Consider the following 26743-nt stretch of genomic DNA (forward strand, 5'->3'; position numbering starts at 1 on the left):
CCCCGGAGTGTGGCTTCGGGGGTGGTCTGGATCTGGAAGTGCAGGTGTTCGGTGAAGGGGAAGGTTTCACTGGAGGTGGTGAGGTAGAGGGTGCTCTTGTGGGCAATGGTGAGGCCCCCTCCTGGGTGGTTCGGCGGTCTTTCCTCTGGATCTTGAATTTGTTTGGGATGGCCATGCTGATGTCAGGGCGGAGGATGAGTTATTACAGGTCTCTGTGAAGAAGGCGATGTCGGGCGAGCAAGAGTCAAGTAGGTTTCAGATTTCCATGGCATGTTTGTTTATGCGGCGTATGTTGAGGAGGAGGCATTTTAGGGTATAGCCGGTGCTGGCATCGGTGGTGTTGGAGGTCGGGGTGGTCTTGCAGCAGTGGAGGCAGGAGACCTGTCCGATGGGTACAAAAACAGTGGCACAACAGGGAAAATTTAAGAAAAAAAACGGCTGAGAAAGGTTACGGTGGTTGCATGGGAGTCTGGTCCCAGTTAGAGCGGGCAGCAGGCACAGGAGCAAACAGCAGCCTCAAACCTCCCAAGGAAGAGGTTGAGGTCTGGAGGTAAGAAATGGCACAGCAGAGCTGTGGGGAGGGAGTCGACCTAGACCAAGGGTCGGAGGTCTTACTCACAGTGCTAAAAATCTCTGTGTACATAACGTAGATAAATGGTACATTGAAGGCCAAATGAATTGTGTTTCTGTGGTTGATAACATATTGCTTAATAATCTACCTATCTTTGAAAGTTCTTTCATAGAGTCATTATACCTCAGTGGATATAGACGTATTGTAGCACGGGGTGAAGGGTCATGAATGAAGGAAGGTTGTCATGACAGCTTTTCCCCCAGACACAGATTGTGAGGTGAAGCAACTGCCAACAATGACATAACTTTTTAAACAATTGGCTGGGGGCAACTTCATGACTGCGCGCACTATAGTCCAATAATGACTTCTACGCCCCCTTTCTCCACCACTCTGCAGACATGCGTCTTCATGCACTGCCAGTGAGGGAATTATTTCCACCTTACTCCTGAGTGCCTCACAGTCTATGGCGCTCTAAACTTGGCAGGCAGGCCAACTTTATGTCTGAATGATGCAAAGCATTATCATCCTTCTACTGAGGCAAACGTCTTAAAAATGTCTTTGAAGGTTAGTTCTAGCACCACTTCTTTTAAGGTCTTGATCCAGACTCAATATTACCCTGCAGGGGAGGTAGCAATCAAAAAGACTCTACATTTGGAACACATTTCTTCTCAGCTATACTGGTCCTAGAATAATTGAACCACGTTTCTGTATTCAAACCTGACTAATAAAAGCATCTGATAATTTTGATTGATTTTGAAATCTATGATCCCTCAATATCCTAGAAGGACGTGGGCATTGGGTAATCCGTACATGCAATGTATGCAGGGTTCAAGGTACACGTTCCCCCTCATGAGCAGTTTTCAGATGGCTCATGAGCAATGTTTAATTCCTCAGACTTTAGGCCTAAATCCTAATGAATGCAGAAAATTACAGAAAGAGTTAAAGAGGTTGTGTAACAATTTTAAAGACTTCAATGGTCACCTCATCTGCACACGTGAATCTTTGGGCAGAAGTCCCAAGTCCAACATGAACCCAGGAAGTCATTATACAAAACCAGGCAGGAACCTAAATGTTATACACACAAGGAGTGCAATGGACTTTGGGCAATCACAGACTTCACAAGAAATTACTAAACATACACATACACATACATACACACACACTAGCGCACAACTATAAGCACATCTAGAGGCTTCCATATTATAATCTACTGCTCTATATATACACCAGGGACATTTTTATGGTAATATGAATAGTAATATGAATAAGAATGCCTATAATATTATGCACAATGATATGAACATCTAAGAGGATCTATATACAAATTTACAAAAACTACAAACAGACCCTGCACCATCATATTTCTACTGAGCAGTGCTCTATCTTGTCTCAAAGAATAGGGGGTAAGGTTATAGGAATGAACACTCACACAGGCAGTAAGAGAAACACAGGCTCACTTTAAGGCATTCATTGCTTCTCCAATGCACAAATGTTCACTTTGTCTGTGTCAAGTTTGTTTCTATCTTTCACATGGTTTTGTTAAAGAAGCCTAAGTCACTAAATATTATTTCTAAGTGAAGTGGTGGAGCATCAAGTACTGCAATATCTCAATGGTTTGGATTTAAACTCCTGGCAAGTTCTTTGTTTAATTCTATCCAAAAGGATTGAAATGTGCTGGCATATGCAAGGGTCACTAATCCTGTTTGAAAATAAACACCCTCAGGGCCAGATCGTGCCTCTCTAACACATTGCATACAATGCTAAAGAGATATTACTTTGGAGGCACACAGTTGCTCCCCAGTGTGCTCACGTAGTGTTGCCAGATCATGGTAAGCACAGGGAACACTGACAAAAAAATGTATCAGTGGGTTTGTAACCCTGTATTTGTAAAGCGCACAGCTACCCGTAGGCTTCCTGGCTTGGGTCCATCGGGAAGATTAAGAAAGCTATTGCCCAGAGTCACATGGTGCTGGGCAGTCACCTGCCACCGGTGCCGGGGATCGAACCGTGATCCCCAGCGCCCGGCGTCAGTCGCCCAGGCTGCTGCGGCACACCTCCTGTATGCCTGTAATGAAGGCTCTGTGGGAAATCGCACTTATTGATACCCGATCTCTACCAGCACACATGACAAAAACTAGGCTACTAGTTGAGGATGAGGAGCTTGATATAATATCCGTTACAGATACCTGGGTGCAGGCTTGCTCCACACCTGACCTAGATCAAGCACTATCTCCAGGATATATGGTCAGAAGGCAAGATCGGGTGGAAAAGATAGGAGGGGGTGGCAGTCATATACAAACACAATTATTATTGTATGACAACCCCTCTGACCATCACCAATTGTCATACAACACAATTCAGTATTAAACTATCCCTCAATGTTGCCTTTTCATGCAAGCTCATTTATTGACCCCCCCTGTTTCCTGTAAAACCTTCATAGAGGATTTCCCTGATTGGTAGCAAAAGCTGTAGCCAGTGAAGTATTTACGACCATACTGGGGAATTTTAATCTACATTTCGATGAACTTGATAATACCTCCCTGAACAGATTTACCCAAGATATGGAAGCTATACAACTTAGACAACTTGTAAGTTCTGGCACATATGAAAAAGGGGACTCACTAGATGCAATCTTCGTCAATGAACCCAATCTAAGAGAAGGGATTCCCAGTTCCATGGTCAGATCACCATTTCATACCATTCACCTTCGACAACCTCCACTCACCATCCACATGCAGTAATCCCTTCAAGGCTGGTAGGAAATGGCCAAGAATGAGACCAGCATGGTCAGCTCCTTCGAAGCTAAGGCTCGAGACTGATGGATAACCCAGAGGACGCAGATAAGATGTGGGCCGACTGGGTCAACCGAGTAGCAGAAGAGTGCTCTCAGAAAGTCAGGCCAAGCACTCACCCAGCCAGAAAAAAGGCAGGTTGGTTTAACGCAAACCAAATCTTGATGAAAAAAACTATACCCCACCATCAAGAGTCAATATAAACTGGCCGTTAGGCAATATCACTTTGAGATGATGCAAGCCCAACCTATGTATTTCGAGGACAAAACCAATTCAGCCCACAAATCCTCAAGGAAATGATTTTGGTGCACTTTCTAACCTCCACTAATCATGAGACGGCCCATCAACCTTCCTCCAGAGAGAGATGCGACGAGCCTGCAAGCTTCTTCAAAAATAAGGTAGAAAAGATATGTAATTCCATACAAGGGAACACCGACCCAAACAACACTGCTGGTCAATCAAGTACTGGTGTGGGCTTGGGAATGGTAAAAGGGTCAAGTATAGACAATTTTAAAAGGGCTAGGTGAGGAAGCCATGACCGCGATCTTGCAGAGCATTAAATCCCCGTTTTCCCCATTTCCGATTGCAGGGAGGTGTAGCTACAATGACTACAACAGCTGCACTTCTTTCGCTCTCTCTCACACAAGGGATCAACCCCAAAACCTGGAAACACGCCATTGTTTGACCACTGTTAAAAAAACTTCATCTAAATCCTTCAAAGCAGGTGAATAATCGTTCAATCTAATTTCTTCTTCTGTTAGATGAAATAGCTGGAAAACATGTCAATAGACCTTGTCACAATTTTTAGAAGAAAATGGGTTTCAGACCACAACATAGTACAGCGTCAGCCCTGCTGATGGTCACGTAGGAACTCAAGGGAATCCTGGATCTGGGGTGTGTTGCTGCAATCCTGCTTCTTGATCTTACTGCAGTATTTGACATGGTTGATCACAACAATATGATCCTCAGGCAGGTATTACAGACACTCAGCTAAAACATCTGTCCTCAATCCTAGAAGATAGATCGTTCCAGATAATGGAAGGCAAGCACCTCTCAGATATCCTGTAATTATTGTGCGGAGTCCCACGGGGATCCGCACAGAGCCACATATTATTTAATCTATACATGCAACCTCTGGCAAAGTTAGTGCAAGTATTTGGGTTATCTATTGTATCATAAGCAGATGACACCCAGTTAATACTATCAGTGTCAGAGGGCCGACAATCCAAGCACACCAAATTAGCCACCTGCATGGTTAAAAGTAGCAGAATGGGTGAATAAATGTAGCCTAAAACAAAATGGAGAAAAAACAGAACTTATGTTCTTGGGAAATAAGGCAGTCCCAATAAACATCATCTGGTGGCCTCCAGAACTAGGAGACCTCCTATCCAAAAAATGTGGTAACAATTCTGAGAATATGGTTGGACCACAGTCGTTCCATGGAGACACAAGCCAAGAAATTATCAGCCACATCTTTGGAATACTTCGCATGATCTGGAAGATCCTGCTTCTTATCCCTAAACAAACACAGAGAAAGGTGGTTCAGGCCATGGTGATATCACGGTTGGACAACGGTAACTCACTCTATTTTGGCTCCCCAACATATGTAGTTAACAGTTTAGAGCTGGTCCAGAATGCCACAGCCAGGAAACTGGTAGGCATTCCCAGACAAAATTCATTGTGGTCGCACTGAAAATACTGCACTGGCTACCGATCCAAGCCAGGATCAAATTTAAATCAATCTGTTTTGCCCACAGAGCCATGAACGGCAGAGGCCCTGTCTTAATAGGAAAGCTTGTAGATCCTCATGATCTATGTAGATCTCTAAGATCCTCATCAGATCTGTTCATGAAAAGGACAAGAATAAATAGATCTAGATTGGGAGGGAGATCCTTCTCACATCTGGCTCCTCGTCTTTGGAACTCCCTACGAGAAGAAATGCAACTGAACCAGCATTTAGGAAAAAACCTCTGCGTCATGACGGCACTTTCTCTTCAGCTTTGGGAAGCCTTCGGGCAGCCAGGTGCTTTATAAATCCATAAACATAAACATAGCCTTGGTAGTAGAATATCATAGCTATAGTGCACCTATCAGAATCAAAAGAGTGAGTATATATGGGCAATCATAGATAACTCTCCATTGAAGATAACATTGACTTTACAGAAATCTTCAAGGTATGCAGATGTGGAAACATGAATAGTATATCTAATTATGCCTGTGTAAACTGATATTCTTGCTTTTCTACTTACGATATTTTCAGAGCACAGTATTTTGGATTCCTGTTCAGAAATGTAATCCTGTCCTGGAGTAAGTCAGGCCTACTCATAATACTTTCTCAAGAATCAAAATCTTGAGCTGGTTTTGTTCTTCCTGCCATTGCTGGATTTGGTTCCTTGTCCACTCTGAAGGATACTGCAGGCACAGTGTAAGAAATTGGGTTACTCAAAGAGGGGGTGAAACCCTTCTTAAGAAGCAACCACAATTCTCAAAATTCTCCCAAACTACTTGTTAACAATGTTTATAAATTATTTGGTATCAAAATAACAAAATTTTAAACCCTTCTTAAGAAGCAACCAGAATTCTCTGTCACGTTGATGTTATAAAGAAACCCAAATACCTGTGCTTAACCGTCTGGTATTTGGCACAAAATAAATACTTAGAGGCGATGTTTAAATCATTTATGCAGTACAATAACAATAATAAAGTGATAAACACAAGAAAGATCCGAAGCTACTTTTGAACAATTTGAATACATTATTTGGTATCAAAATGACAAAATTCCAATAGTACAACAGGAGCTTTACATTTTTAAAGATTAAGAGACATTAGTGCCAACAACACAAAGTGCTAGTAATGGTCATATGGTTGGGTGAAAGTCAAAAGTGCAGGCTGACCGCGATGGAGCCCAGGCCTAGTACAGGGACCAAAGGAATCACACCAAAAGAGTTACCTTCACAGTCTAGGACGAAGAGTTCCGGTTAATGGGAGGGACTTTGAGGAGCAGAGAAGCATTGCAGATGGCTGTCATGGTAGTGTGAAGATCAGTACGAAGATCCAGTTAGATCATTGGGCAGTCGTGGTCTGAGCTTCATGTTGGCTGTCAATGATGTAGCAGGAAGGGTTGGCCTGTCAGAACTTTACAATGGCAGGTAATCTTGGTGCGAACAGGTTGTTCCCATCCAGGAGGAGCCCAGTCAGTCAGTCAACTGCACTTTATTCAGTTATTTAACATCATAAAAGCATACCACATTAGAAATGCAATAAATAAATTCCATAAAAATGTTACAAAATCACAAACATCACAAAATACTGATTAATCAAAATCTGAATCATGAAAATACGTAGGAATTATTCATTATATTTAAAATATACTAATTAATAGTGTTCCTTTTTTCCGTATTCTTACTCCTGTCGTAAAAAAGCTTTTTTTGTTAAAAATTTCCCAAACATTGGTCAACATTTGCAAATATATAAAAGCAGGTCTAGCCTGTATAAAACATTTGCCTTTTAAAATGGGTAAAATAACCGATTTTGGTTGTGCATTGGGTGGAAGGTTGATGAAGTTGTCGTCAATGCTTCAAAAATATCACCACATGCTGGTAATTTCTCAATTTTGCTGGCAGCATCTCCGTCAAGCTGATTGAGTAATTTACTCTGTCACCCTGGTGGAGAAACAGGCCACCCACCAAATTATAAACCTGACCCATACGGATATATAAATAGACTACATTTTATTAACAAAACATCACAGCACATAACCACAATTTTAGTTTACATTGTTTATTGCAATAAAATGGTTTAATTTACATTGAATTGTATTCATTTTTATTTTGTAAAAATATATTTTAACCCATTATTTAAATTAGTTGTATATTTATACAACTAAGGGGCTGATTACGATGTCAGTCAGAAGGGCATCCGAGATCCTGTCGGAGTCGAACTGTCTGACTATTTCATTCCTGGATCTGGTTTTTTCGACCAACGTATTATGATGCCCAAAACCCATTGCTTTCTGACTGACTTGGTTACTCTGAATCTGGCTGGATATCCCGACCAGGAAGCCTTCAGAAACTACAAATGGAGCCCGTTTGGAGGCACCTTCGAGTCTGAAACTACCCAACCTACTTTGAGGCATAATTAATATGCGCTGAATCGGTCAGACCAACCACCTTGTCTGAGAAGTCAGAAGGGGAGTATTTCAACTCTGAATCACGTCACAACACGCTTCCTGTAACAAGGTCAAACAGCTGAGGTGAGACAAGCCCTGTGCCAGATGTTAACTTGAATGGAATAGAGTTTGCCATTATGACTTACTGTACATCTGTACATCTGTAGTGTCTAGTCCATTCTCACTTATCACCCGTGGAGAACTCAGAATATACCAGTGTCCCATAGCTAGCGGGAAGGTGAAAGTGGGTCTTTCTTCATCTGTCCACACACATCACTAAAAGCTCATCAGTCTCCAACCTCCAGCCAAGACACGCAGACCGTGGGTAAGGGGCCAATGTGTGGAATTAGTGTCTGTCCCTCTACACATGTGTGACATCTCAGCCACCAGTGTGTCAGGAAATGGACCTCTGAAATGTCATGATCTTCCTACAACTAGACAAAGGTAATGCACTCCTGGACCCTGATTATGTCCCCCACTGAGCTCCTTCCTGTGTCTCTCTGTGCTGTCAGTCCTTCCCAACTGATCCCGCAATCGCATGTGCACTGGATGTTGAGAACTTGTTCACTTTGTATAACTGCCTACCAAACAAACTTAGCGCTGGCCATTGCATTGGTAAAGCCACATAACATTCCTTCGAAAATGCACAGAGCCACACTTATCATGCCCCTATTGCAGATCAAACCTCACAGCATGGTGGCAAACTCCCTGGCAAACACCAGGCACAACCACTGTATGGTGATGGTAAAACACAATATGTAGGGGAGCAGAATCTCCTCAGAAAGTGAAATACAGCCTTGCCCTGTACCTGGAAGAGTGATCATATAATACATCTGTGGCGGTAATGGGGATTTGACCCTGCTAGGATTCACATAATGAGATACTTTGCATCATCACGGTTACAGATACATATGCACCAAAAAACATCAAGGTCATGCATCACACTCTGCTCATCAGCCCTCAGCGCTTGTGAAGGATAATCCACACAGAGGGCAAACATGACATACTTGGCCAATTTAACACACAACTCCATAAACCTTGAAAATCTTTTTGTGTTACAAAATTTATCTGAAATGTCTCTGCTGATAGACTGAATCTAGAGCAGCATATTGTCTGCATCAATGGATACTACATGTACCTCACCACACAGAGGAACTCACCATCATGAAAACACCAGAAAAGGTAGCTGTGCTACTGGGCAGATCCCCTGCCTGGAAGTCCAAACCTTCATTGATCAAGGAGGATCCAAAGGGCCACAAACCCCCCACCAGTGCGTGTTTCTCTTTGTAAAATTGATGTAGATTCCTTCAACAGATTCCATATTTAAAGGAACATAATGTTAGCTTGGTGTCAGTTATTCCCCTATATAAAGAAGTAGAAAGTAAATAAACTTTATGAAAAAGAATCTGTGTACACTGTGGACACTTCTGCCAAATTGAACATTGAGTGCCAACGCTGCTAGGCAGCACAACAAAAGTAGCAATAGTGCATCAGTCGCTTTCAGAGTTTTTGGTGGTGAATCCAACGAAGGAGTGCATACAGGTTGAAACTCCAGACCGATATCGAGCCATCCCAATTGGATTTATAATGTAGCAATACAAATAGAAGGAGAAATTCTGTGCATAACAAAAGCAGACTTCTGATCGCATTTTTCTGATGCCTGTGACATAATCCTACAGTTCCTGGTGGACGATCTGCATTGAAGCACATACAGTCCCTGATTCACCCAGATAAAACTTGATTAATCTTGAGCATAAGCCCGAATTTGGATTTGAGACAAGCACACATTGTGACAATTCACTGATAAGTTGAAAGATTAGTATAACAATATCCTGCCAGCATTCCAGATGCTGTGTGGCTAGATCTTAATAGCTTTACAAAGAAGAAACGTATCACCTTCATTTTGCCTACAGCCAATAGTCAACTTATGACAACTGTAGCGTTTTGTGAATTAAAAAAGGTGTACACTGACTTTACCATCTGTCGAATATTAATATAACATTGTTGCCCCCAAAACAAGAGAAGACAAGGGCATATGTGTATATTTGGTTATCATTCTTCTTCTGTTGTGTAGTTTCTTACCAATGTATAGGGCATGCACATTGTTCGGACAACCTAAAGTAAGGGCTTGGTATCAAGAGTGATTCCAGACACTCACGCAGGATATCTTGGCCTATAGCCCAGATAGCTCACAGTACCACTGTAAGCCCCCGAAACCTACCAGAAAGCAAATGATATCTTGCAACTACTGAGCATGACAACCCTGTCCCCTCCAGGATCGTGGAAACAGTACAGAATCTTTCACTCAGTCACTCATGCTTACTTATTCTCAGAGAAATATACAGAGAATACACAGCAAGACGTTTTCAATGACATTAATTGAACCAATGTTATTCTTCCATAAAATATGTGTTCTGCAATGATTAGGAGACAGCAGCAAATAAACGTGATTACAAGCACCAAACGCATGAGTAGGAGCTAGAGTTCTACCATGGTGCTGAAATGATGTATATATACAGGAAAATAAAACTAAGCAAACAGAGCGAGATGATGGACTGAGCACTGAAACTTTTCATACACTTAATACCGGTCATATATGTGGGTTGAATCAATGATTGGTCTTTAGCTCACTTTGCCACACAATTTCAGACCCAGTCATATGCAAATCAGTCTTGACCCGGCCCCTAATGGTAACTGACAAGCCAGGTCTTCCCTGGACCAGAAACGAGCATTGTGGGATGGGTATAGAGTAACACCTCTCATCAGTCAGGCCCCCACCTCTAAGGAACTCCAGTGCCTCCACTTTCTGGCCTGTACTATCTTCAAAACCAACTGCATCATCTATTCAACAAACCCATTACTACAGGCATCCTAGCCCATCTAGCTGGAATTCTTGTGACATCCAGTGTCTCACAGCATGCCTCCCTTCAAGATACCAGCAAAAAAGGAAGTCTACAGGCCTTCTAAACATTTGAACTCAGAATCTGAATCAACATATCCATCAGGAATGCTCCATCCCAGCCCCAATTTAGTAAAGGGCTTAAGACACCACTTGATGGAACAATTCTTATAAAACAATCTACTTTTTCTCTTAGTAACCAATTAGCCCAATCATACATTGACTGTCTGTTTGCCCTTGGCCCCATACAGTGCCTAGTGGCCTAGGTATGTGGTATATAAATGTATGTTTTTATGTGTTTGGGGCTCCTAGAACTCATTCTTTCTCGAAAGCAGCAGATAGCGGTACACAAAGACAAGCATGCAGCCAAGTGAGGTAGTGTTCCTCAAAGAGGGGTGCTTTCCTAAATTAGTACATTGATGAAAAGGGCCTGCTGCATTGCTTTTTCTTTCTCTCAGTTTGCACTCTGATGGTTCCTGACTGCAGGACTGCAGAGATCTACCGGAGATGCAGAGCTTCTCTACAAGACAAGTGAGGGTGTGTGTCGGGATAACCTTGTAAATAATGTATCTGGTTTTGAAGATGGTGCGGATCAACAAGAGGAGTCAATGCAGTTCTGACAGAATGAGTGTGATGTGAATATCTGTCTTCAGGATAGATGACTTCACAACCCAACTCTGTCTTTCACACTGTGCATGGGTGTTATAGTGTTGTGATACTATCTACGACCCTAATTAAATATTCCCGATGTATGCCCTTATGTGGTTATAACAAATCATACTCTTAAAAAGGCATAAGAATCATATCCATATTTAGTAATAGCCAATGCAATCCAAATACGGCAAGGCTACTTCCTTAGACTCCTAGAAAGTACAACGAGTTCTTTGAACAAACCAAACCTCCAGCAACCTGGGAATTCCCCATGCTTTTGTTTTGATTTGTCCTAGAACTCCTGCAAGTCCAAAAGAATGGCTAGTTCTTAGTGACATCTTTTATTGACTTCTTATGTCCAACCTTACGTCAAACTCGGCACCTTCAAGGTATAAATATACCAATGTTTGCCTTAAGCAACACACAGTGGTTTGGAGCAGAGCGGCTATCTACTTATCCGAAGCCCAGCTGACTTGAGTGCCGAAGGAAGCTGTCCCTCCCATTTGACGCACTGAGAAAGACGCTAACTTTTTCTCCTGGCGAGAAAATCCAGCTCCAGTGTTTCCAGTCACCCTTGTGGGTTACTGGGAGATCGAGTCCTGAGAGCGAGATACAAGACCTCCTTCATTCTGAAACCAAGGTATGGAGCTGATTAGATCCTTAGAGAATTCTTTAGTCAGATTCTTGGCAAAACTAACTTAACTTAAACTGCAGCTAATTTACTCCTTCCCACGTACTAGGCTCAGGTCAGGTACACCGGGGTAGGCGTATTTAGAAGCACCAGTTGAGTACGTTTAGTCAACTTTTGTCATTGTATGTAATTGTATATATTTTATGCATTTTAAGTATAATATGGCTCAGAAACCATATCAATGCTTTTACAATATTATTTCATAATACTCCTTTTACTGTACGCACTTTACTTTATAACAAGTATTCCAATTGTGGCAATTCATTTCTCTTGCATGAGAAAGAAGACTGCTCAATAAATAACACATTTTATTGAAAAAGCCTGTCTCTCTATTTCTCTGCACTCTGGTGAAACTAAGTATGCACGATTGACTGAGTGAAATAGCTATCTATTGTTTTCACACAACTCTGGAGATATACTTCTTATTCTGGGGGAGCAAAGTTGTCATGTTTATGCGGTTGTCAGAAGCTAAATCCCTTCTTGTCTAATCAGGGAAGTTCACTCCTCCCTGTTTATTCGAGAAAGTTTCTAGTGACCTCTGAGCTAGCTGGCAAACCTAATTAAGTCTAACATATTCAATAGAGACCTAGTCTACCTCAGTCCTATGTCTAAACTATTGTTTATGTTATTCCAATGCGCAGAGCCTATTGGGAAAATAGGAACTACACTACAATAGCCCAAAGGAACTGCATATAATTGTAAATTAGGGACAAAGATATTGGTGAACTAGTGATACACAGTCTGTCGCCAGCATCCATGTTTTAGAGTACAGCAATAAAACTGACTCTAAGGCCATCATTATGATATCAGGCGGACCGCCACTGACAGGCCATTGGTGGAGCTCTGCCGGCTATCTAAGGCATCGGTCTAACCAACCCATTACAATGCAAATGGTCATAGAGCAGAGGTGGGGGACAGGACTACCACCTCTGACAGGATTAACCCCTTGTCCGCGGTGTTAATTCCGCTGCGGTGCTGGGGGTGTGGGGGGGTCACGCGGCGCCGACATGCTTGTGACAGAACTACTCCATCACGAGCCACGGACGGGCTGTGCTTATGACGGAGTGGTTTTGTCATGACTCTGCTCACTCACAAATTTTCCCACACAGGCGGGGAATCAGTGCCAATTGGGCGGAGCGGCATGACGGAACCACTCAGTCATGAGCACACGCCACATGTGGCTTGTGACAGAGTAGTTACATCATAAGCATGGAAGGGGTTAAAGATCCCATTGAGATGGCGGTCGGATTCCTAATCACTACAATGGGGCAGTGCCTGTGCAGGGATTCAGATATCCCTTTCGGACTGCCTGAACAGGCAGCCAAAAAGGGACAGTAAGGTCTCCTAGCATGGCCCATGTCCCTCTTCTGGCAGCGTTATGTAGATAGGGAGGCACAGGTGGTGCCCTCCAAACATCCATGCAATGTGTGCCAGGCACTCCATGGATGTTTAAAAACATCCCTTTTTCAATCAAGGCGTGCGCTGCAGCTCTTTTCTGGGTGGCAGGATACGCCACAATTAAAAATGGGATGTTTCTGACAACCTACACATTGGTTGCATCCTTATCTGGCTGGTTGGACCACTGACTACTCATCGGCCAGTCTCAATCCTGCAAGGAGGGTAGTCCGACACTCACCCAACAGCCACTGTAATGATCCCCTCAGTGTGTGGGAGTTGGGTGTGTGTAAATGTGTGTGTGTGTCTGTGTGTGTGTATGCATGTGTATGTATGCGTGTATGTGTGAGTGTGTGATTGCGCGTATGTGTGATGGAGATGGGTGTTTGTAAATGTGTGTGTGTGTATGTATATGTGTATATGTGTTTGTGTTTGCATGTATGTGTGCATGTGTGTGTGATTGGAATGTTTATATGGGGTTGTATATGGATATGACTACCTTATATATCAGGAGTATTAGCTATGTTCTGGCAACATTCACCTATTCATTAGATTGTTTTATTCCCCTAAACAGTTACATTAATTTATTTCAGCACTGAATTTAAATTTGAGGAAATGTGATGCATTTGCTTGTAAATTGCCTTTCTAATACATAGATACCAGTTGCAAAACGTATACTTCATGACGCTTTGCATGTTTTAGCTTGTGATACCTCATCAAATACTGAAATTAAAATGTTGCTATCTGCCTTGAGTGAGAAGAGAAATCATAATAGGACACAGATTATTGGTCTGTTCTTTGTGCTTCTTTTTTTAGATCAGTTATGCAGCAGTGCACGATGTGCTGAGCGACAAAGCACAGTTCCCGACATTTCTTCGCACTGTTCCACCCATGAGACCTCAGTCTACGGCATTTGCACTCTTAGTGAATTACTTTAGTTGGACTTGGATAGGAGTTTTATTTGAAGATAGTGACATCGCCTACATGTGGGGCAAGGATCTGAAGGAGGATTTGAAGAGTATGGGAGTCTGTGTCTCATTCTGGGAGAAAATCCATGACATGTACCCAAAGGAAAAGATGAGGAGCATCGCTGAGAGGATACAGAGCTCTTCTGCCAGGGTTATTATCTGTGACTGTTCTGAGACAGAACTGAAACCTCTTCTGCAGGAGCTGAATGACTTAAACGTAACGGATAGAATATGGATTTTTCCAAGTTTAGCAATAATTCCACATTATTTTCCAAGTTCGTCTTTGAGTCTACTGAATGGTTCTCTTGTATTAGTACTCCATGCCCCTGACATGCCCAACCTCAAGCCTTTCTTAGCGAACCTTCGCCCCTCAATGTTTCATGAAGATATTTTCATCCATTCCTTCTGGGAGGCAGCCTTTGGGTGTAAGTGGTCAAACAATACCAGCTCTTTGGGAACAGTGCAGGTGGACGCAAAGGATGGGGAGCTGCAGTGCACTGGCACAGAGGTGCTTGAAGATCTTGAGTCAATGTTTGCATTGTCTGATATGAGTTACACTTATCACATTTATCTGGCAGTGTATGCCCTGGCCCACGCTCTGCAGGACCTGATCTCATGCACACCTGGGATGGGACCCTTCCCGAACAGCAGCTGTGCTGACACACACCATCCAAAGCCATGGCAGGTAGGGAATAATTATTTATTTATAAGTGTTAATTCACCTTTCAGGCCATCTTCTCCTTTGTGTGCAGAGCTTTATTATCAGGGGCCAACAAAAGTGTTAAACTGTGTAGAAATGCCAAATTCTTCAAGTGTGGATGCCATGGTCACATAGACATGAAGCCTCCATTCCTCATCGATGAGAGTGAAAGGCCTCCCTAACTCCCTAACTGACCAAAGAATATCCGCTTTGATATGATGGGTATTGCAGGGACACCAAGAGGAACAACCCAAGCCTTGAACTGCTCCAGCCTAAGGCCCAATAATGACTAGTAAACAAACTCCCTCTTCTTTTATCCCAGAGGCAACCCTGAATGATCCATGGCCTTGGGCGGCCCACATTGGCTGTAACATTGACAACTGTGCTGTGACTTGATCCCTTGGACCATTTCTAGATATTCACAAGGGAAGAATGTTTTTTCACCACAATTCTTTCATCAATCAAATAGTATTTATAGGGCGTGGATAATCACCCCTCTGGGTATCCAGGCCCAGAGGTCTCTCAGGACTCTGGTCGAAAAGCAAGGTCTTGAGTCCCGTTCTGAATTCTGCCAGTTAGGGAGATGTTCATAGGTGGGGGAGGACGTTTCAGGAATTGGTGGTGAGGGAGGAGAAGGTAAGACCTCTGTTGTGAATGTATCTAGTACCCTAATGAAGACATTCCCGATGTATGCCCTTGTGTGGTTATAACAAATCATATCCTTATAAAGGCATAAGAATCATTGGAAAACCTACAATCACTTCCAGAAACTGATTGGTTTAGTACATGATTGTTTCCCTATGATGGCTGAGATTCAGTAGTTGGGTTTTCCTCTATATCCCGAGTTAACTTAGAGGAGGGTCAATTTCTCCAAAACTCATCATCAGTCCCTATAATCTCCTAAGGTTGTCGCTGCTCTCCGCAGATGGCTAGATTCAGAGCTAGGAATGAAGTGCCTTATGGTTAATACAGTCTTCATATTAAGGGGCGTAATAATGAACAAATCACGCAGTGCAGCAAGTCACCTCAATGCGCTGCGTGATACGGAAAGGCCAGGAATGTGCCGGATTTAACACAATATTCATTCTGTTATTCAATTTTCTTGGCCTTAGGACTCTGCTAACCAGTCCTACAGTGCTTGGCTCCCTCCACTAAACATGGTAGAATTGGCTTATATCCAATTGCCAATTGGCATATTTTATTTACGTATTAGTCCCTAGTATAGTGGCACTATATATTCCCAGGACGAGTAACTTCAAGGCTAATAGTCAGTCTGCAGTACTTATTGACCCACCCACTTAGGTAGGACCTTAAAACATGTCCCAGGCCTTCCATTGCAACTTGAATGCAGTCTTCACCGTTCATGTCAGTTTTACAAATTACCCCCTCTTTGCCAAGTCTTAAACTCCCATTTTGCTACATAGACCCGTAATGTATGCCATGGTTTCCTAATGGGCAGGAGCAATGTAACTAAAATGCTGGGCATATACTTTTACATTTTACATGCCATGGTGTTGAAAAACTCCTAAGTGCATTTTTCACTGCTATGAGTCGCACTTCTTCTATAGAATAGAATCGGGATAATATTTAATAAGTGCTAAGTATTGAAGGAAACAGGTGAACGGGTAATGTTTGGTGTCTTTGGAACTGTAATGAGAAATTCGCTTTTATGCTATAGGCAGATTTTGTATCACAGTTTTGAAAATGCCACATTTTTAACGTTATGTGCCAAAAATGATAGACTGAATGCTGAATGAATCAAACATTTACCCTCAGTCAACAGACCTGTGTTAAATCCATTAATCTTTGTTCACTACGCCACCCCAGTTTGGACCCAGCCATATGCAAATCAGTCTTGACCCTGCTCCTCATGACAACAGTCCAGCCGGAACTGCCAAGATGGGTCCTCCATGCACCGGAAACAAGAATCCTGAGACAGGTTTTGGAGTAGCACCCCTCATCATTCAGGCTAACTTGAATCCAGTGGCACAGTGAGCAAGGGACCTATGTCTGGGTATACCCATTCGACTTAGGGTGAAAAGCGCTGCAGCAACACATGCTTTCCAGAATGCTGAATGAATCAAACATTCTACCCTAGTCAAGTGATCTGAGTTAAATCCATCATGATTTTTCTCTCCTTGAATCACAAGATTGGATCCAGCCATATGCAAATCAGGCTTGACCCTTCTCTTCTTTGGATGAGTCCAAACCAAACTGCCAAGCTGGGTCCTCCCTGGACCAGAAACAAGCATCCAGGGACCAGTTTCGGGTTAACACTCCTAATCAGACAGGCTAGCCTGAATCCAGTGGCACAGTGAGCAAGGAACCCATGTTCTGGCAGACCCATCGCACTAAGGACAGAAAGTGCTGCAGCAACAAATGATGGACAGGATGCTGAATAAATCAAACATTCACCCCGTCAAGTGATCTGGCATAAATCCATTCTGATTTTGCGCCCTACACCAAGCATTAGCTGTTGCAGCAAATTTATAAAGGTGCCATTTTCCTGTCTTGGCAATTTAGACCCTGCAGTCTGTCCTCGGACACCTGAAAGGGTGTAGTTGTCAGTTGGATTTTGAGTATTTCTATCAGAAAAACCACACACAATAGAAAGCTTAGGTTTGCCCGGATGGGTCATTAACAGGCGGGTTGGGGGTAAATCTAGACTCTGCCCCACTTGAAACTGAATAGGCTGTGTCCTGCCTTCACCTAAAGGGACGCGTAACCCCTGTAGTAGGTAGGGTAGGGAAGGCAGGAAACCTGAGCACTTCAAAGGGAATTCTGTAGAAGCTTCTTCTACTCTTAAGAAGGCACCAGTTATAAATAATGAAATGTGCTGCTGAAATGACTTTCACTCTGTTGGACTGCTACCTTGCCGGACTTCGCACTTGCTGGATTGCTGCCCTGCCGCCCTGCTGCCCTCCTGCCTTTGCCAGACGGTTTGGACGAGCAGCTAAACCCAGGGTTACCAGAGTGACTGAAAGGGATAATATGCTGGCCTCCTGTTCAAAGTCACAGGACATAACATCTCCTAACACCTTAAAGTAAGACCTAGATATTGCTGGAGTGAGATACTGAGCCCCAAGTGATGCCCTTCAGGTTCTGGACCCATGGGGTGTCTTCAGGGAAACTCTCTTTAAGTTTTTGGGCTCATCACAAACACAAACTGGCCCTTTTGCACCCAGACCACACTGTTTGCACTGCCCGCCAACATGAGGAGCAGATGATCCAGGTCTTCATGCTATAGCATAAACTGATCATGGGGATCACCATTGCATGATCTTTGTTCCACAGCAATGGCGGTTTGAAATGCATTCCCTGCTCCCCAAAGACCCCTCCACCTGGAAAAAAAACTCTTTGCACTGGACTGAGAAGGTAGCGATTTTAGCAGGACTAAAGTGGTCCCTGTACCTGGCCTGTGCTCCATTACGGCCAGCCTACAATGACTTTTGCTTGGTCTTGGGCGACCAGATAAACGCAAGTGTGGCTTTTTGCTTTTGGCTCCATTTCAACTTAAATATTTACGGATTCATAACTCTTGTTCTACTGATTGGATTTTTGCTGTTTCATTCTCAAATAACACATTCATTTGTCTCTATTTTTCTACTTTGGTTTGAAATATTTATTGTATTGCACTTTAACTTTATTACTGTTACAGTACTGCATTGCCTCTAAATTAAGACTGATTGTGTTTATGCCAAACTACCAGAGGGTTAAGCACCGGTTAAATTAGGGGTTTGCTTGTATCTTCACTGTAACACGGATTGTGGTTGCTGCTCGAGCATGGTTTCACCCCTCTCAAAACAGTAACTCAATTTCTTACAATCAGTCAAACTGAAATACAAGTAAAATAACACAATTAGATAGAAACAAAGAAATCACCTACCACAAAGCTCAAAATTATGAAGAAAATCAAATGGAAGCAAATAAATACAACACATAAAACATAAAATAACACCTGAGAATACAGTCCTCGAAACTCGTAATAGGGTTATCACAGTGTTTGAGGAGTCGTGCTTAGCTCGTAATATCTGTGGTCAACACCAGTATGTAATTCAAATGTCTTTAATAAAAGAAAAAAAAACAACAAGCCAACACGTGTTTCATCAGGTAGGGGAAGTAACCCGTGACTCCTTCAGGGCTGTAGGGCGAAGCAGGGGAATATTGCAAGGTCGCGAGCCGGTGATAATTCCAACCCGGCACAGGGGGTTTCAAGAGGACCAAATCTGGTTGACTTCTTGGTTCCAATTAGGTGAGGGAGGGGGCCAGTGTGACGGGCACCTCCAGGTAAATAAGCACATCATGATACATGCATGAAACATACGGAGACCCCGACAGAACCAGGTTTTCATCCGGGTTGTCCGGGTTAATCATCTGGAGAACCCGACGGGACCAGTGTCTCCTCCCAGATCAGGAGACAGTATTGAGATACTTCGTTAATCGGCACCCATCTTTTTGGCATCCATGAGACACTGGACAGATCTGACCATATTACCCACGGTTTAACATTCTCGAGAGCTCTACCATTGCATCTGCACGTCGATACAGGCCTTTCTCACACCCTCATTTAGGACCAAATGTAATCGGTGGTCACCCCACCCTTTGTTCTTATTTACCTGGAGGTTTCCGTCACACTGGGCTCCCTCCCTCACCAGGGCTTGGTAATGAAGTAGAAGCAGTGTTTGCAGGCACCTGGCATCAGCCCTTTATATGCCGATTTTTAAATGTTGGTAGAGCTGAAGACAGCGCATGAACAATTAATCTGCAGATGGTGGTGGCAGGGGTTGAATATGTGCAGTGGTAGACCGTGGAACGGAGGTAAGTGTAGAGCAGTGTCTCCTATTTAATTTAAAACGTGGAAGAGCTGAAACTGCTGATTTCAACAACTGAGGTTATTACTATAAACGTCAGCTGCAGTTTTAAGTCTACAAGTTGTAAAATTGAGATTGGCAAAAAGGAGCCATGTTTCCCCAGCGGACATTGGGTCGGGGAATTAGCATCTAACCAAGCCATATCATTGGTGTCCCGAGCCCAGAGGGGGACTAAAGAAGAAGAGAATTTAAAAAGATGGCACCGGCCAAAGTAAGAGCCTGTAAGACTACAAAAACTGGGAAAAAGACTGAGAAGAACATTCCAGAGACTGGGGAAGGGAGTGGAGTAGGCAAATCAAAGGGGGTGCTGAGTGAGCCAGCTGGAAGGAAGAAATAAACTACAGGAAATATGCAATCCTTGTTATGAACCTCTAAATCAGTGACCCATAAATAACAAGGGGTGGCTCGTAAGTATCTAACTCGATTAAAGACTTCTTGGGAAGACATTTTGAGGGGAAGGACATGACTAATAAGGAGGCAAGTGTCGTGCCATACCCAACCTCTGAGGCTAGGAGCGATGGTGATTTAACCTCTTTAAATCAGACTATATTCAAACTATCAGGGGTTCCGCTGAATCCACGGTTATCTTCTTCACCAAGAATGTTCCAGCGGTCACTTGAACGTGAAATTGAGGATGAAGGCTAAGATGTAACCATAAGTAGTAAAGAAATAAGTTCAAAAGACGTAAATGGAATAATGACTCAGCCTAAGGAGAATGTGGCTTGAGGTTACAGGGACCTCGAGTAATTCCATGCTTGAGGTTATGTGGATCCTCCAAAAAGCCCAGCAAGGCTTGCTAGAGGCCTCTGTATTAAATAATTATCTTTTAAAGACTCAAGAGGAGCAGTCCAAAGCAATTTTGGGTGAGCTGACTCAAATTAGAGGTTTAATGCCGGCTTTACTTAGACCAATTGGTGGAGATAAGGAGGGGGTAGGTAGCACAGAGGAGGAGGCCGCTGGGTTAAGGGCTCCTAATTTAAAGAAAGAGTGACCATCTGTATATATATATCCAGGCAGCCAATGATTGTAACAAAATGGGGTGAAAAGAGACACTATATGAGTGGATTCCCGAGGTCAAGGAGAGGGAGGGTCGCCCGCACAAAAAGACGTCTATTAAAACACCATGTAAGGAAGCTGAGAAGAGGGAAAGGAGAAAAGACGGAACAAGTAGGTAAAGAGAGGGAAAAAATGCAAAGACCAAATGAGAATAAGGTAAAGCCCCTAGTGGAATGTGAATCACACTGGAAAAGATCAGAAAGGCCAAAGATCAGTAAAAGTGGTCTGGCACCTACAATGAGTGAGATGGAGGGGAAAGAGGGGGAAAGTACAGAAAGGAGGACAATGATGCAAGCGAGATCTGGAAATCCTAGATGCAGGAAGGCCCCCATTGAAAAAGAAAAGGGAGATTATATGATAAAGAGAAGGGAACCTAGTTTAAAGGGGGAGGCCTATGGTGTAAGGCAAGTATGTACTCCCGATCTATGGGTTTTCCTAGAACCTGATAGTAATGGCAAAGGCGGGAAAAAAGTTAGAAAACTAAACCCATTAAACCGATCTCAACTTCTATTCACTATGGCAAAATGTCCAAGTCTCAGGAATATTGGCACAGAGGACCGCAAAGAAGTAGGGTGTGTTACAAGTAGCACGGGGGTGATGTGACCAAGGTCCTTTTTAACTCTGCCTGGGTGAAAGATGCGGTGGAAAAAGCTAAAAACGAGTTGCAAAAGGAAGGGATTAGGTTGGTAAGAAAGGAGGAAATACAGGGACAGTATTTCATGACGAACCATGCTGGTCTAGGGTTACAGCATATAAGGTTAATTAACTCAAATTGGAATAAAAAGGAGGATCTTGCAATAACTATAACTGACAGTAAATTTGCAAGATATGAAAAGATATATTTGCCGGTATTGGTATAACGCCCTAGCATCCCCAGAATTTAGGGAGTATGAAGAGGAGGGATGTCTGAGCTAAATCGACTAGGAGCATGGGTCGTCACACAACCTATCAATTCTATCATGGAATATAAATGGCTACAAGAAAATATCGGCACAGATTGAGTTTGATTGGCATGAAAGTGCTGGGTGCATGCCTTTATGGGTCAGAACTTTGGGGTTTTACCAACTTGAATGTTCTATCAGTGGCAGAAAATAAATTCCTGCGGGGCTTAATCGGAGTCCCACAGAGTACCCCCTCCATTCCTCTCCATTATGATCTGGGGAGGAAAAGGATTGAGGACGTGATCAGACTTCGCCCCATTTTATATTGGAGGCGTATAAAATCTACCCCGGAACTGAGTCACTATGCTGCTGCCTTATTGGATGTTGGCAACTCTGATACCTTCCATAAAGTAGTTTTGGTTAAAAGAAGTGAGGAAACTACTTCAAAAATTGCACCTTGAACACTTGTGGACAGTAACTGACCCAGATGACTTTCCTTCAAAGAACACATTAAAAAAGTTATACTGGGAAATGATAAATAATGCCGCATTGGTCTCTAGCCAACCTCCTGCTTTGACATTCAAGTTTTTAGAGATAAAAACTCTCCCTATGTTTGAACAGTACTGGGATATAATCTCCAAGCCTCTAGATAGGAAACTGTTTTTCCAGTTCAGAGTTGGCACCCTGCCCCTAAATGCTTTTACTGTCAAATGGTCCCCTGGTAATGTTAACACATGCTCCCATTGTAAATCTCATATAGAAGACATTTTGCACTTTTTATTCGTATGCCCATTATATGCTGCCCCAAGGAATAGGTGGCTGAAGCCGGCATGTAGAAATCTGGGCACAAGGAGATGTGTCGAGGCTTTCAGGGTCTTGAAATCAAATTGTGCCCCTCAACTTGCAATTGCAGTGGCCAAATTCCTGGGATGGCCTTGGATAATACGCACGCGCACTTTAAAACCCCCATGAACTACATGAACTTCCTTTGGCTTGTGATGATACTTTTTTAAAAATAATGTGTAAATTTTATAGATTCTTACTCGCCAACAATGCACTAATGCATGTTATTTAATATGTTTTTTACTATTAGATTAGTATTTATTATGTTTAGATAGGGATGAAAGCTTTTATGACAATGTTGTCGAATAAAGTATTTAAACTTGAAACTTGAACTTGTAATGACATTGTGTGTCTACAGGAGACTTGGCTGTGTGACGATACCCTAGAAATCTTAGTTACAGAAGGATTTGCCCAACATTCCAAAGCAGCAAAGAAAAATAACCTGGGGAGGCCATTGGGATATCAACTAATGCTGATCTCCTCACTGAAAGTCAGGAACATTGAAAAGTTAAAATTACTCTGTGAGTGGGCATTAGGCCGCAGGGTTCTATTGCAGAAGATAGATCCCTGTTACGATGGAATATGCATCATAAATGTATATATACAGAAGGGGAAGAATCACGAATATAAGGTGAACTTGGGTAAATTGAAGGAAGATTTAGAGTCCGTTAGTGTTAAGCATCAGAAGGACAAAGTATTGGTGGTAGGTGATTTCAATCATAGATTAGATCCCCGAAGGGTGGATAGCTGGTAGATAGACATTTTAAAATCTCATAATATTGAAGTAGCCATCTTTCCAAGAGGTGAGATCTCACCACAGGACGAGCCTTTTACTCAGTTGATGGGGTCACTGGGTATGGTAAGTGCAAATGGGAGATTGCAGCCAGATCGGCCAGCAGGACAGACCTTTGTGAGGGTCCAGCAACTCTGCCCAATAGATTATGTGTTTTGCCAGGCTTGGTGCTTTGATTTAATTGAAAACTTAATCAGATACACGTGGACTATCTAAAACGGTTAACAACTTGTATAACGGATGAATATATTGAAAAGTTAAAGCTAATCCACCAGACAATCTCAAGTGAAGAAATTCAACTTAAAGTTGGAATTTCTTGGTTTGAATCTATCATAGGTAAGCTGGCAGACTCCCTAAAGAAGAAATGTAAGGCAAAAAAGTCAGGGCTGGGGAGCCATGTTGCTAATAAAAATAGGAAGACGTGGTTTGACGAAGATTGCAGGGTAGCCAAGGCACAGATAAGACAGCAGGAGAGAAGACTAAGGGCTATGTTTAAGGTGGACTTATATCAGTCACTCCAGTAACTAAGGTTAAAATATAAAACATTAATACGGAACAAAAAAAGAATTAATAAAGATAAGTGTTGGGTAAATATGTTGGAGCTAATTGAAACCAGAGATGTTAAAGGTTTTTGGAAATCAGTCCAAGAAAGTGTGGGTAGGAAAATAGGTTCCTTGGTTTGTATGGTCCCTGAAGATGACTGGGTGGGTTACCTGGGAGAAATCTATGGGAAATGGCTGACACAAGAAGTGCCAAGGATCCAAGATTGTCCACAGGTGAGGGATGACATAAAGGAATACTTTACCCCAGGAAATATTAAAAAAAATCATAGCTAGCTTTAATCCTACCCGTGCTGCAGGCCCAGATAACCTTCCGGCGGTGATAATTAAAACAATTCCAGAATGGTGGGCTGAGCTTTTTGCAAAGATGTTCCTGGTAATCTTGGAAATGGGAATGGTACCAGAAATCTGTCAGGGTGCAATTATAAGGCCGATACATAAAAAGGGTGATCATAAAATAACGACAATTTATAGGTTGATAAACCTCCTAGATATAGGGGAAAAAGTCTTTGCAAAAGCCATACTGGATTTATTAAAAGACTGGGCAGAGGAAAACCAGATTATCCTCCCGGAACAGGGGGGTTTAAAGCTGGCCATTCCACATTTGACCATTGTTTTGCTCTTTGGGCCATACCACGGAAGTCTACGGAAATACGGGGACGTTTATTTTGTTGTTTTGTAGACTTCCACACAGCCTTCGATTTGGTGGACCGGGAGCTGTTGTGGGAGGCCCTAATTAGATATGGAATCCCAAATGATCTGCTACGTATGATCCAAATGCTCCATACTAAAAACGGGTCCCAAATAATTTTTGATAAAAATGGTAGACTATCTGGGAAAATAGAGATTGGAAATGGACTGCGGCAGGGATGTACATAGGCTCCCCTGCTGTTTTCCTTGTTCTTAGAAAATTTGCCATTGACCTTGGGGAATGCCATTGGGGCAAGCCCGAAACTAAATGGCAAGCATATTGCCTGCTTACTTTATGCCGACAATCTGGTGCTTATGGACCAGACCGGAGTTGGTCTGCAAAGGAAACTGATGTATTTAAAGATTATTGTTCCAGGAAAAAACTTGTGATTAATATGGACAAGACCAAAACCTTGAGCTTTGACTGCAGGACAACTGGGTCCTCATGGTGGATAGGGACGAGAGAAAGTGGAATCGGTTACTGAATACAGATACTTGGGTCTATGGTTTGAGAAAAGTTTAAAATGGAACACTCACCTAGAGGCGTCAAAACTAAGAACCTCTGCATCGATTAGCGGCCTGAAATTTTTAAATAAAGACCACAGGGCAATGTCAGATAGACCAGTGCTAAAAAAGCATATTCGGCTATCGTACCCCCGCAATTTCTGTAAGGCGCCAAACTGGTATATTTAAGTGGCAAGGAAGACTGGGATGTCAAGGAAGGTAAAAACTTAAAAAAGTTATTTACACTCCCCTTGTCTGCAAAGGTCCAGGCTGTAAGACTGGAATTAGGATTGACTTCATAGGGTATTCTAGCCGGTATGGCCCTACTTCGCTTCTGGCAATGCCTAGGAGTAGGCGTAAACACCAACATATCTCAATGGTGTAAAAACGAAATACAGAATAGCAAACTAAAATGGGCAAGACAGATTAGGGTTACAAGATGGAGGTTAATGTGTGCCCCACTATCTCTGTGGTTAACATTGATAAGAAGATACTTAGGTTGTTGGGGAAGGAAATATCGCATGCACAGGACCAAAATGATCTTGTAAATAAAACCTCAGTTCGTTTTATCACTGCTGAATGGAAAAATTATCAATGTTTATCCTATAGTGATAGGTTACCAGTCTGTCGACTACGAAATGAGGTTTTGTGGATAAGAATGGGGTTGAACCCTTGTTATATAAACAAATTGGTAAAGTGTGCAATGATGGAAGATGCACCTTTACTTTGGGCACCAAATGGGATCTGCTACATATTTTAATAGATTGTCAGAAGTTCCTGGATTTACTAATTATGTTCTTAAAACCAATATTTGAGAAATATGATATTAAAACAAGGGCCCAGGCAGTGACCCTGATGACTGAAATGACCCAATTAGATATTGCCACTGCTATTGGGAAATTTATGCAAAGGGTGAAGGCATATTTTATACCTTTTAGTGAGTTTTAGCAAATAGTTTACCCGCAATTTAGATAACAGTGGGTTTTTAGACTGAATATGCTTTTAGGATGTATTTATGCGTGTTTAATAAAAGGTTCTTTTAGATGTATTTTTAGTAAGATATGTATTGTTTGTGGACCAACGGTCCGAATAAACGTGAAATAAACAGAAAAAACAGTGTCCTCACTTTCCTCGCCTAGTCTACCTAAACTAGCCAGGAAATCTCCATCCAAACCTTGATTCCTACCGGAGCTGAAAATGCTGAACCAGGAGTATAACGTTTTCGAGAGGGCCTTGTGTTCCAGAGGTTACTGCCCTCTGGCAAAACATACACTGAGAGTCAAAAAGAAAAGCTATTACGCCGCTGTCGCAGCAGCTAAAAGCCAGTACTTTACATTGCGCATTGACCAGAATATTAACAACTCTAAAGAAATCTTCTCAATTGTGAAACGCTTTATGTCCCCCTCAGCCTTGGTGCCTTCTGCTCCTGTTTCGGAGGATTGGTGTAATACCCTGGCCAGGTTCTTTCAGGACAAAATCTGTGCTATTCAAACAACGTTTGCCATCGGCGCTTTAAACCTGTGCCTGGCATTTCTGTATTTTGCCTCAGTTGATCCTTCACATAGGTTCTCTTTGTTCTCACCTGTAGATTTTTCGACCCCTCTTAAAATTTTGAAAGCTCTCTAATCAGGTTCTACCACAGATCCCTGTGCGGACAGACTCTTGGCCTCCGTCACAGATGGGATCAATCCGGAGGTCAATCAGATTATT

The 26743-nt window shown here is 42.6% G+C and overlaps 1 protein-coding gene across 1 annotated transcript in view; it reads left to right on the top strand.

Annotated features, from left to right (window-relative positions):
* Positions 1–26743, top strand: part of LOC147718191 (extracellular calcium-sensing receptor-like) — a 149552-nt gene that overhangs the window by 44959 nt on the left and 77850 nt on the right. Inside the window, exon 4 of the mRNA XM_086967155.1 lies at positions 13984–14820. Within this exon, the coding sequence (XP_086823281.1) occupies positions 13984–14820 (837 nt within the window). The remainder of the gene's footprint in view (positions 1–13983; positions 14821–26743) is intronic.

Source organism: Lissotriton vulgaris, chromosome 4_1 (genome assembly GCF_964263255.1).
Source record: "Lissotriton vulgaris chromosome 4_1, aLisVul1.2, whole genome shotgun sequence".
Lineage (NCBI taxonomy): Eukaryota > Metazoa > Chordata > Amphibia > Caudata > Salamandridae > Lissotriton > Lissotriton vulgaris.